General features: G+C 39.6%; 1 protein-coding gene across 8 annotated transcripts in view; it reads right to left on the bottom strand.

Moving 5' to 3' along the window:
* Positions 1–270: 270 nt before the first annotated feature.
* The window catches only part of PHACTR1 (phosphatase and actin regulator 1), a 28704-nt gene continuing 16141 nt past the window's right edge, over positions 271–12833 (bottom strand). For 3 of the 8 annotated variants that reach the window (XM_039387978.1, XM_039387949.1, XM_039388009.1), the window contains exon 5: positions 3306–6298. In XM_039387978.1, the coding sequence (XP_039243912.1) occupies positions 6117–6298 (182 nt within the window). In that variant the 3' untranslated portion in view covers positions 3306–6116. Of the gene's footprint in view, positions 521–578; positions 976–3305; positions 6299–7328; positions 12406–12833 lie in introns of those variants that run through there. The other 5 variants (XM_039388135.1, XM_039388109.1, XM_039388035.1 and 2 more) reach the window with 5 other exon arrangements.

Here is a 12833-nt window from a genome sequence, read left to right as displayed (position 1 = left end):
GCTGTAATGTTGATCTATCAGAAGCTGGTTTATCTGAGTAATAGAAGTTAGATTTGCAGAAAATTTAAATACTAACCACACTGATCATCCAACTGAAGTTCCTATAAGACAGATTTCATTAATATCATTGAAGAGTATTTCAAATATGATGCAGCAATTCTACTTTACAGAGAAACTAACTAAATATAGAATCTAGTTACCATTGTACCAGAGAACCTTAATTACCCTGCAACCATTTAAGGGTTGTTTTGGGAGATTCATTATAATAAAGCGTAAAAAGTAAGCAGAGCTATAGATAACTACTCCTTACCCATGTGGGACTAAAAATTGTATTATATAAGAGGGCTGTAGGATAGACACATTGTTTAAATGAACAGGAAATCAGTCAGATCTATTTTTCTGAATGTTTTTTTTTTTTTTCCCAAGCCACTGTGAACTATTACAGAACTTCATTAAAAGGAAACTCACCTGTTCATATTTTGTATCCTTTTCCTGGGGGGGACAGGGAAGAAAAAGAAGCCTGAAAGAATTTACAAAGACATCCCTTTTACTGAATTTTTGAAGATACCAGAAAAGGTTTCAAAGGTGAGGTGCATCTAAAAGCAAACACATCATTGTAATTTTCACAGGATAAATTATGTAAGTGCATGAACGAGATATTACAATGACATAAAAAAGTCCTCTGCACTAGATGTATGCTTAATCCTTTGCTCTGAGGCCAATGTAGCTTCAGGGTACTGTTGACTCAGTACATACAGTGTTGAAAAAGAACCTTTATTGCCTTTTGTAGTCACTTCTTTAGCCAGTATGAAGACCAGTACAGAGAAACTCTGTTACAAATAACTCATTTCTTCACAGTTCTCCAATCTCAAAAGAAAGATGACTGTGATGCAGACTTCAGAAGGTAGGATAAGTCCTTCAGAGAAAGCAGTCCCCTTATCACACAGAATGGCACAGAATTAAGGAAGGGGATACCTAAGGGAAAAGCATCAGAGATCTTTTTCGGAACAAACAGACTAGCACTCTAGGTTTTCATTTATGGATGAGAATAGAAACTCTAAAGGATACACATAAACACCTGTGCAGTTGTACAGCAAGGTGCAAAAGATCTAGCAAGAAAAAATATCTTTGGCTCACATAAAACACTTGCATAGACATTTATAGAATCTGGTTTGGTAATGTTCTGTGGGAAGCAAAGTGAGATACTGCATTTACAAAATACAGTCCTCTAAATCCCAGTAAGCAGAAAAAAACCTCAGTACATTCAATTCTAGGACAGAGGAACATCTTTCTTCAGTCCAAAAATCTTCTTTTCAGGGAAAGAAATACATCTTAATGATTGAAACCACTTCAGCTATTCTCCCCCCTATTCTGTAAATACCAGTTCTTTCCAGAAAATGTTTTGATCTCTCTTAAAATTTGGAAAGGAAAAATTGTTGGCAAATACAATTATTAAGCTTACTTATTAAGGCCAGAGTGATTGAAGAAAGACACAATACAGGTCCTCTTCACTACCATTCTAATCCTTTCCTTCTATATCATTCCTACGTCTTCTGAGCTTCCTCCTCAAGCAAAGGACATACACGGTTGTTGGAGATTACTTATCTTGGAGACTTAGGGCACATTTGAAGACAGGGGAAGGACAATGGAAATCTTCTTGTGTTCCCTGGATGATGTATTAGTTAAGAGGTCACACTGTGAACAACAGGACTATTACCCTTTCCACCCAATAAAACAAATAGATGAGGGGCTCCTTTACATACAGTCCTGGATCTTTTTCTAGCAAACCAGCTAAATCAAAATATGAAAGTTGGTCTAAACTACTGAGAATACCTTCTTCAAGATCCAACCTACATTTCCTTGCTTAATCCACTTTAAAATTCTGCCTTAAATCCAGTGTAAAATTCTAAAAGGGATAAAACAGTCAGTTCCCATAGGCAAACAGGCAAACCCAACGTACCATTCAACAAGGGAAGTTGGATGTACGCTAGTGGCTGCGGTACACTAAAGCTCTATTGCACACATAAACATAATCCCATAGTTTCACATAAGTGAACCTAAAAGACCAAACGTGTTCTACAGTAGTAACAAAAAGCTACATGGGAGGTCAGATGTTTTGAATAATATTTTGCTAAAACAGCTCTGGATTTCACTATGTCTAATATTGCCACTACGTTACTTTCTCAGGATATCCCTCTGTCTCTTGCTGATAATAATCTTTCTGTTGTGACTTTAAGGAAAGCTAACTTGCTCCTTATTCACCACAGTGATACATAGCTGATACAATGTTCTATTTTAGTAACAGAGGGAAGAAAGAAGTTTAAAAGCAGGATGTATCTCAGCAAACAGGTCCCAGATTTTGCTCCCTCTCAACAAGAGGCGCTATTTAAAATCACAACTGGCTGCAAATGTTAGTATCTGTTGCCAAAAGTTACAGAAGAAACACATCCTGAAACAGCTACTGTGAAGGAACTTATCACTGCTCCCAACTGGTCTACCTGCCACTGACTTGCATAATCGAAAGAACAAGTTGCACATCTTCTAGAGTGATCCCTCTGCTGCTCACTTTAAGCCTTTTAAGATCCTGCTGGTTAACAGATGGTCCCTGCACGCTTCTCAGGCAGGGAGATGACACATACCTCTAGACATATATATACAGCCACTTAGGTGGGTACCTGCTAAGATCATGTTTCCGCACTTAGGGCAGCATTAACTGCGAGCAGTTAAGTTTAGTAAGCCCTGCCATGTTTTAATGACACCACATATCCTGTGTTGCCTTAATTTTGGTGATTCTTTCTCCTGGCTTCCTACTATTATGTCACAAAGGCTGTAAGGAAAAAGTTGTGTTCCATCCGTGTAATGATACTTCCCAATCAAACATTTTTGCCACTCTCCCCTTGGGTCTCCTTTAGCACTGACAGAGCTGTTACATGCACTGCTTGCAGAGGGGAAAGCTTACAAGGTTAGACCCTAAGGTTACTCAGTGATGCCTATCTTGTGGTTTTTTTTAAAAAAATAAATATAATTTATCAACTCATTTGTTCTGTAAAATATTACTTGAAGCAATCTTATCAAATGTATCGCACAGAACAGTTTGTTCTTCCAAGCCTTGAGATAAGACTCAAATACAGATTGAACCTTATTGATTTCTTCTTGTCTTATAATTATGGGCTATTATTTTACATGTAATAAGTTAGTCCTGGTTAATTTTTTATTATTAGCTTTGAAATGCTTCAAGATTTTGCCATGCTTCCACAGAGAGAAAATTAAAATGATCAATTGCTTTTCATTTGGTTTTGGCTATTTTAACCTAGTAAGTAAATGTGAAAAAATTAATTTAAAAAAAAACAATTTTTGAAAAGAACACTTTTAGAGGTTTTTGTAAAAACATTCAGCACACCAATGAAATCTAAAAAGAACCTTGATGTGTAGTGTAAGTCACAAGAAATGATGAACAAAAAAAGTGGTAAGACAAAATTAAATTGTCCATGAATGGATGAACATGCCAAATTGCTTTAAATATAAACAATTACTGCTCATTAGCAGTTTAATGCAGTTTATTCCTAACTCTCCACCTCAGTATTTTCAATAAACCACCTTTATCCACAACAACCAGAAGAGCACTCTCTAGGCAGAGAGCAGGAGCGATGATTGCTTTGGGGAATGATTGCCTTAAATAGGTTCCTGGAGGCACTGTGTGGATTATTAGCTCTTTATCAGAGGTCCTGCGGATGCAGGGTGATCATTTAAAGTCATAGTTTCCACTTACAGTTTCAAATGCTGGTATGGTAACTCTCCCAATACAGTAGGGGCAGACTTCAAGGAACTGCAGGCCAACATATTGCTGCTGCCTATTGCTGTAGCCCTGATAAACACCAGAGAATGGAAAGAGTGACAGGAAAACAGAGATGCCAACAACAACAAAACCCCACAGAAGGTAGAAGGTGAGAGCACATAAGAGATAGTCAACTACAGAGCCCTTCACCAGCAGACTGCACAACATGACCTTTACGCACACATGCTCCCGCAACTGAGGCTGAGCATGGGGAGGAGCCATTTTCTTCCAAAAGTTATAGATGCCTCATGCATCAAGCACAGCCACGTCGAGGTCTCTGCATTTGTTTCTAGCACTTTCCTAGTGCAAGACAGCAGAGAATTAAGCAGAAGAAAAAGTTATGTATGAAAACTGCACTATTGTGATCTCAGCGAGGAAAACAAAGGACCATTACAGATGGGAGTAATCTCTTTCTCAAGGAATATTGCAATATAACTCTTAATTTCTCATTTCATCCTAACTGGGGGTATATTTTCTGTTCTGAGAGAGATTCCTAAGACTCAGTGGAAAGCTGTAGCAAAATGGGACTAGCCTGAAAGAGACTCTTTTAACCTAACACTGTTTCTGATGGCTTACACTGTTGTAACACTTGACCCACTGAGAGAAAATAGGAACATTTTTCCCAAGGGCATGCACCCCAGTCAGTTCTCAAATCTGTCAGTAGACTCCTTACTCTTTTATCCACAGAACAGAAATAAGCACACACAGGCAGGCAAGTGCCACAGTCAAAACAGGTCTTCCCCAGTTTGAGGCATCAAGTTTGAGTCAGACCTTAACAGACTTTCCAACATTCTAGCAAAGAACTAGATTTAGCCCTGATGAAATTTCATTTTAATAATACATAAAGTATTTAATTTGCTTATAAACAATTAACCAGATGTCTGTCTGTCCAAGTACTGTAAGCATCAATCGTAAAAATGATATTGCACATAAATTATGTATAGCAAGATTTTTTTGATTAACTAAAATATGCACTGCAGTTATTATCCATCGTAGTTAAAATGGCATGTGTCCATACAGTATATAAAAACACAAGTATATGCAAACACCTCTCGTAATCTCCCCCTATCTTAGGCACTTCATAATCAGAATGAAACCACAGTGAATCTGGAGTGCACAAGAAACATAGGTATTTAATTTTTCAATTCTGCCTCCCTATTTTCTTGCTGAATTTGCTACTCATTAAATTCTTCTTTGAACATCATATTCACATTTATATAGATTGAACTATATAGATTATATTTTCAAGATATCAAAATTATTATAAAGTCTGCAGTAAAGCAATAATTATTCTTTTAAATATTCAGTAACATTAGCTCTGCAATGAAACCTAGGGAAGGCAGCCATACACCGAGGGTCAAGCTGTAGCTTCAGTATATCAATATAAAACAAGAGCATCGATGCGTTCTAATGAAGGCAACAGAATTGCATGATTAAAAATGGTTATTGCATGATTATAAATAATTTTACCCTAACGGTATTCTGAAAGAAGAAAACATTTCTAGTGGACTACATCAACAAATTGTATTACCAATGTAATACATCACATTAATATGATGAAAATGTTAAAACTGACATTTTTTGTACCTTATCCACAAGAGATACATTGTCACGAGTATTCATCACCAAGAAAGCATGAAGGCAGACAAGTTTTATTTTGCTACAGAAGTATAACATTTCACACTGATACTATGGTCTAAAGTATAAACACATGAAATAACCACTAATAACACCATATTTTATTAACACTGACATTTTATATTTGAAAACAGACAGCCCAGGACATTTTTTCTGCACTAATGACTTTTGTCATATATTGCAAAACTTACAAACTTTAAGACTGATTCTGAAGGCACTTACATGCCTAACTCCGAGTATTACTGTCAGTAATCCCAATGAAACCAATTAGTTGACTCAGAGTAATTAAGAATTAAAGCTAATTATACCTGTTACTTTGAATTAGGTCTGTCTTTTTACTAAATTTTATAGCTAACAATTCTGAACTGGGTTGCTAGTTCTGACATTTTATCTGAAGTTTTGGAAAAATGTATTTTCCTTAAGGATCTAGTTCCAAGAAGAAAACTATGGTTCTTGATAAAACAATAAAAATAAAAGTATTTTTCAGTGTACCAGCTTGCAGGAATAAACTAGGCTGTGTTAACCCAACAAGCTCATTGAACAAAATGCAAACATAGAGATAACTTCTTACTCAGGCAAATTTCACAGCATCAGTTTTCTTGAAGAGCCAGGTTAACAACAAAGCACTACAGCAGCCGTAAAATCACACATACTGCAGGCAGTTGTAAGAGACATCAGGTCTGCATATTCTGATCCCAAAGCAAGGAGATAACTTCCTTCCTTCTATCTCCTGACACAGTTGTTCCACAGCAATGTTGATGCCATTGACTGCATGGGTATCAGCTGCCCCCTTACACAGAAAGTTGATGCATATGTGCAGTGCCACTAGAATGGTTAAAACATCAAAACTTTCAGCATTCAGAGAAATGGATCTTATATAATTTTTCTCTTGCCAGTTCCATCTTTTTAACTAACTATGCTTTTCCTTCAAATTGCCTTCAGTTATACTTGTTAACTAAAGGGCCTGCATAAACAATTGGTTTTGGATGACAGCTGGTGAAGCAGGGGCATCTTTCCCCTTTAAAAGAACTTGGATAACCTGTCTGGCACTCAGTGAAGGTCATAGTCTTAAATCAAAGATCTCCAAAGTCAAGTATAAGAGTTAAAGCCTCAGTTGCTATTAAGATCTCTTCTCTCAAAACACACTGTTTACCCTGTTGATACAGAGGTGCTTTCAGCCACTTCACTTAGCCCAGGGAAGGGCTGGTTATCTCAAATGGCTTATCCTTGCCACATGATGGGTGGTTTTCAGTCTGGATGTTCATTTTTCCTGGTGTGTATACTCATGCTCCCAGGACTGGAAAACAGCCAGGAAATGAGTGACAGGCACACATCCGATCTCCAGCTGTACTCCAAATTAAGCAGCATTAAGACTAACAGTCATCATTCACTTAAAGTGCAGGCACGAGGTTTGGTAAGGTAACGCTTGATGGCAAAGGAGGACAGTTCTTCAGGCCCTTTTATAAAGGCATTAAACATGCTTTGCCAAAACCCATGATTTGGCTTCCTAAGTGTGACAGGATCTCCATGACAATAATCTGAGGGAGTGATTAGAGCAGAACAAGAAAGTGGAAATTTTCCACGCATGCATTTTTACTAATCTTTCTCCAGAAAGAAATAAAACCTCCTACACATATTAGAAGGCCAATGACTGCATATTTTTCTCTTCCCTGTTCTCCTGAGCCCAATCTTTTCTACCTGAAATCTTAAAGCCACCATAATTTGAAAGGATTTTAAAAAATTTAAATATGCCTTTCAGATTACCCTTTTAACATTATTTCTAATCTCTGAGGTCCATAAATCCAAAGTAGTTGAAATTCTTATATAATTTTAGGGATCATTTATTCATATATCGTGAAACCATGCAGAGTATTTTATTATGGATATATTCACACATACACTGGGTAAACAGGAAAGAAACAACACAACTCCAAATGTGATAACATTTCAAATGACTGCAGAGACGATTAACTGGGTTAGTGCACTAAATCATATGTAGGGATGACCAGGGGCAAACTCAGAAACTTCAAAACAGACTTTTAAATCAAATGACGGGTTTTGGAGAAAATTAATAATTATTGTGACGGAGATTTCCTGCAGAAAATCCAGTCAAGTCATTTCACTTTATTTTCACCTATTTACAATTTACCCACCTCCGTGAGCCGTATAAATATTCTTATTTTACACTGGCAATATGAAAGTTCAAGAAGTCCTCATTGATCACTGCAGAAAAATATATCATATCCTTCCAAACAAATCACCATGTATGAGGCTAATACACAAATAATGTTATCTTTCCATTAGAAAGGAAAATCATACATTATTTTACTCTCTGGAAAGTATTCTGCATAGGTATAAAGCTAGATGATGGAGTAAACACAGCGATACAAACAGTAACAGTAAGGCAGCCTACCATGATGGCTGTAAGAAGCACTAGGGCCCAGAGTGGAAGGTGCCAGGACAGTGAAAATGTAAGAAGCTTTGGATTTCAACTTTGTGCCTCGTTCAGACCAGGAAAGTTCCTGCATATAAAACCAACAGTCAACCTTTGTGTCCTGGCTTTCCCCCACCAGCTCTGCATGACAGAAACAGCCGACCATGAACATTTCCCAGCTCAAGAACATTTGCCTCAGCCATTCAGCAGTTTCTGCCAGCATCCTCCTCCCTCTTTACACCCTGTGAATTAATTCTGCTTGCAGCAGCACTAACACAGGCTGATGTAGATTTTTTTCCTCTCCCCAGTGTGATTTATTCGTCACCACTTAAGAATAGTAAATGGTACCAAGTTCACTTGCCTTTCTAGACCTTTCTTCTGTACACATGGCAAAATTACATAGAGCCACTCAGTTCTTTCCCAGAACACATTCCATGAGAACATGTGGCTCCATACCACAAAGAGATAAAACAGATTTTTCATCACTGAAGGGGAGCAGAGATGTGTACTTCTACAGTCTGACTTAGATCCCTGGCGGAAGTCAACAAATGACTTAAATCACTTGAGGATCCAGACACTTCAGTGAGATTACTGAGTGACTTCAGTACACTAAAATTCTGTGCTACGCTTCAGGGCCAAGCGAGCCAGCTGGGTTCCATAGCTAACACAGGCTGCACCATCTCTAATGAGTCCTATCTGTCACTACGTCTCTCCCCCCTCTATCTGCAGAGCCCAGCTCCTGCACTCCGCTGGCCACTCCTCTAGCTTCTGTTCACCACTGGTACACACTTTTAAGTCAGGGTGGGAGGGATTTATTCACATTCAAAAGCTCCTCTCCCCTCATTTCACAGCATGGAAGCTAAATATATTCTTTCTGAAGGAACATCCCCTCTTTGCTGACCCCTCATACAGCTTCTGCAGTCATTCTGGGCTTACACCTTCTCCAAGGCATTGGCTTGCTTTCTCCCTGAGTCTCCATTCCCAGGTTAAATAAGTAGACAATCACCCTTGTTCAAACAAAGGTTGACATTCGGTGACCTCCCCGAATGATTGTGGAGCTGAGACAAAGACAACTTCTTGCACCAGTTAACAGGAGGCCAGTCTGCTAGAATCAGCTTTGCAAAGGATTGCAGTACAAAGCTTCATCTTTTTTGGCTAGGAAGGAGTAAGAGTATCTGCGTATATATAGAAATACTTTCAATAATGACTAACACTTGAAGGGCTAAAGAGAACCTGACCAGATCAACTCAGTGTGATAGTCCCTCCTCCCCTAACACAAACATCAAAAAAATTCTGACAGGGATTCCCCAAACAGCTGCATGAAGGGGGAGGCAAAAGAAAAGCTCACACACTTTGGAACATTTAGGGAATTTTTAAGTGGTCTATTTCCTTACTGGGAACTATTCTTTGCCAATTCATCAAGCTCGAAAGCTACCCAACATGCGTTGCCATTTTAAAAGTACAGTGTTTTGCAAGAGGATGAATAGAAGTCAGTCAAAACCTGTAATAGGTCAAAACCTACAAAAAACACTTGAACTTGTCAGCTGGCACAGGACCAGGAAAGGGATTACACTATTGGACAGATGGAGGTCCAAGTGTTCAGAAGTAAGTTTGGATTACCTTTTAGATGCCTGAATCAGAAAGTCAGAAAGACAATCTGAAAACTGCTCTTAAGAAGATATGTAAGAAAAGCCAAAGATGGATGTTAAGAGATGGAGCAATGCCAGATTGCTAATCATAATAAAGAAAACAAAAGATAACCACCCAAAAGTGAGAGCACATTCCCCATTCCTCTAGCGTTGCACTGTAGGAAGTTGTTCAGAAAATTAAAAATTAATTTCTGTATGCAGACTGATTTAGTATCAAATATGCAAAAAAGAATTTATACTGGTCTATGGCTTTACTATGCTACGTAGCTACATTAATTTTTGCAGAAGAGGTAATTTGAATCCTTTGGGAAGAATTATCCTCTTAATATAAGCACATAACTCAGATTAATAGGATTTGCATATGTATAATAGTAGGGAGAATAACCCTGAGTTTGGAAAACAACTTGGTATTTTAATCAGTCTGGGAACACCAGCAGAAAAAAAACATACCAGGAAAAACTAATCGAACAGCATTAGTCAACTCATGCTAGGTAATAATTGTGAGTTAATTGATCAATATTAGAAACAAACATAATAAACTGGAATGTTTTAGAAAAATCAAACAAAGCAGAATTGTTGGTATAATCAAAATACAGGGCGGGGTAGAAGCTGCACTGTTAATCACTTACAAATTCTGTTTTTTTAAAAACCCAGACCAAATATGTGCTATACCCAAATTGTGTAATTGACTCTGTGTATGCAATCTCTCAGTTGTTCAACAATACAGATAACAGCACTAATGGTATAATTATGACTTACAGCTGAAGTAGATAAAAACCTGATAGTTCTTAACTAGTGGTTGTAATTAAGAGTGGAGAAGAGCAGTATTCACTGCGTCTGGTTATGGTTCATTAATAAAAGTGGATTTTAACTTCCAATACAGCAAAGCAGCTGCATGTACAGCCACGCTCTGACCATGTCCTCACAGGAGACAATGACTGGGGAACACAGCTTGACTTGTACCAGCTGCAGGAAAAATAGCTCTGTAAGCAGTGGTTGAGCAGCAGCTGTAGATATGGAATGCACCAAATGGAAAGCAAGTGATAAGCATGTAAGGAAGAGGTTTTTTCCTGCGCCCCAAGCGTCACTTTAGTTCCGACTGCATCCGTGGGTTGAAGAAACGGCTTTACTTCCGTCCTACCGCCTTCCCCTTGCGCAGGCAAAGAAATACACACACCCCTGTGCTCACATGGACTGCGAGGGAGAACAAGGCAAGGCGGGACACGCAGCCTCCACCCCCGGCGGAGCGGCTTCAGCACCGGGGGCGGCGGACAGCGCCCGCGGGCTCCCGGGCGGCCCCTCCGCCTGCAGGGCACCGGGACACCGGGAGCGACCTGGCACCCTCCGTGGCACGGCAGCAACGACACCAGCAACGAAACTGCAAATGGAAACCTGGCCGGTTTAGAAACAGGGTGGTATTTTTCCCCACGCATAGAGCTAAAAAAATAAATTCAAGAACACTGCACCTCACAATTAGATTCAAAAGGAAACCCTGAGCCGCACGGCATTATCAAATCCGAGCAAAAGGGGCTAAACACATTTTTTAATGGCTTTTTCCTCAGACTAGAGAGTTCCTAGTTTGAGCTTTCTGAGCAAACAGAAGCATAAACCCAACAGCTCAGAAATGAAGTGGGTATCAGTGGCACGTTTCACTTGCTTTTTGGCTCACTCACTCAATACTGGTTGCTAAGCAATTTTTTTTTTTTTGAGCTCCAAACTACTCACTGCCAGATGAATTAATGAAAACACACACTTGCACTACTTAAAACATTTTTCATTTATATTTCTTGATATACCAGTACTGTTTCTTTTCATTATTTCTTTTTAAGGAATTCTATTCCCAGGTTTGCAAGTAAAGACACAAATTATAGAGAGCCAGGGGGAGGAGAGGAACAGAAAGAAGCTAAGTGTAATTATCAAATTCTTTGGCGGATTGCAGGAAAGAGGTACCTAGAGATTTGCACATGCTCTGGGACTTGTAGCAAAGACAGCATGTCTAGCTCAGCATAGAGATATGAGGCACCAGGTGATCTGAAGGTGCCTTGCTCTTAACTGGTTTATCTATTTATAACTACATGTCATAACATTACCTGTGAGAACACAAGTCAGCGCAGGGTTATTTCAGCAGTCAAATAATCATACACAGCCTTTTTTTTATTTACACCTTATGCATGGTGATGCTCTTTCTCTTTTCACTCCCAGTTCTTTACAGAGCTGAAAACTGGCATCTGGCATGGTCTTCCAGCCTGTGCCCTGAAGTGCCACCCAACTTACCTATGGTTTGGTAATTTTTAAAAGTCATGATCAGAGAGAAATAACGACCTGCCATACAATGTAACCAACCGTTCTGTCAATGATAAAACCAAACTGCATATCAGCCATTACCAAGGGTGTAATTGCAGCAGGGATAACAGGAAGGGGAGGGGAATCTGTTCTACCCCCAAATGGAGAAGAAAACGCATCTCTGCCATCTCCAACTTTCTGCCAGCTGAAAGAGGGGAGGAGGGATGGGGGAGACCGCAGCATGGCAAGCAGCAACTCTGAGGCAGCTCTTTTCCCTTTACAGCAGGCAGTGATCTGACAGGCTCAGCATCAAAGAATGTTACACAGTTGGGTCATTTTGTGTGCTACTGCTGGGACATGAGGGAGGTTGCAGTATTGCCGGCTACAGATCCTTTCTCACACTTCCCCCCTTCCCAAAGAGGGGAACTCTGGTGTTTGGTGCAGAGAATTAAAGAAAGAACTTTCTTTTTCTTCATTTTTGAAAGCAAGTGACCTCTGGTGTAGTTTGCTGTTGACAGAGCCCATAAGGAAAGAAAAGGTCAGGAAAAGAGGGGAAAACCACAGGCCTAGTAGGAAAGAAACAGGATAGTTTCATCATGTGCAGGATGAACTGAAGGCGACCGGCTGAAATCTCAAGGGAGCCATGAGGAAGAGGTGGCACAGAGGAAGGTGCAGCAGTGGAGAAAGGGGACGGGAAGGTCAGTTGGAGAACTGCAGGAGGTTCATCCCAATAACAGGCAGGAGGAGGTGAATGTGGGGAGCTAGAGATGTGTTGGTAGAAAGCATCAGGTTCTACACCCACTGAGAGTCACAAAAGGCAACCCTGAGACAACAGGGGAACTCAGGAGACTGAGAAAAAGTGGACAACGCAGGTGCAAGTTTCCTTGCACTTTTGAGGCACAAACCCACCAGAGGAAGAAAGCAAAGAGTGAGACAGGGAGAGTACTGTAAAACGCCAAGGTCAGCGTCTCCAGGAGGGACGCCAGAAGAACCT

The sequence above is a fragment of the Pipra filicauda genome, unplaced genomic scaffold (genome assembly GCF_003945595.2).
Source record: "Pipra filicauda isolate LSUMZ 115617 unplaced genomic scaffold, ASM394559v2 scaffold101_size5749837_pilon, whole genome shotgun sequence".
Taxonomy (NCBI): Eukaryota; Metazoa; Chordata; class Aves; order Passeriformes; family Pipridae; genus Pipra; species Pipra filicauda.
This window is presented reverse-complemented; position numbering and strand designations above follow the sequence as displayed.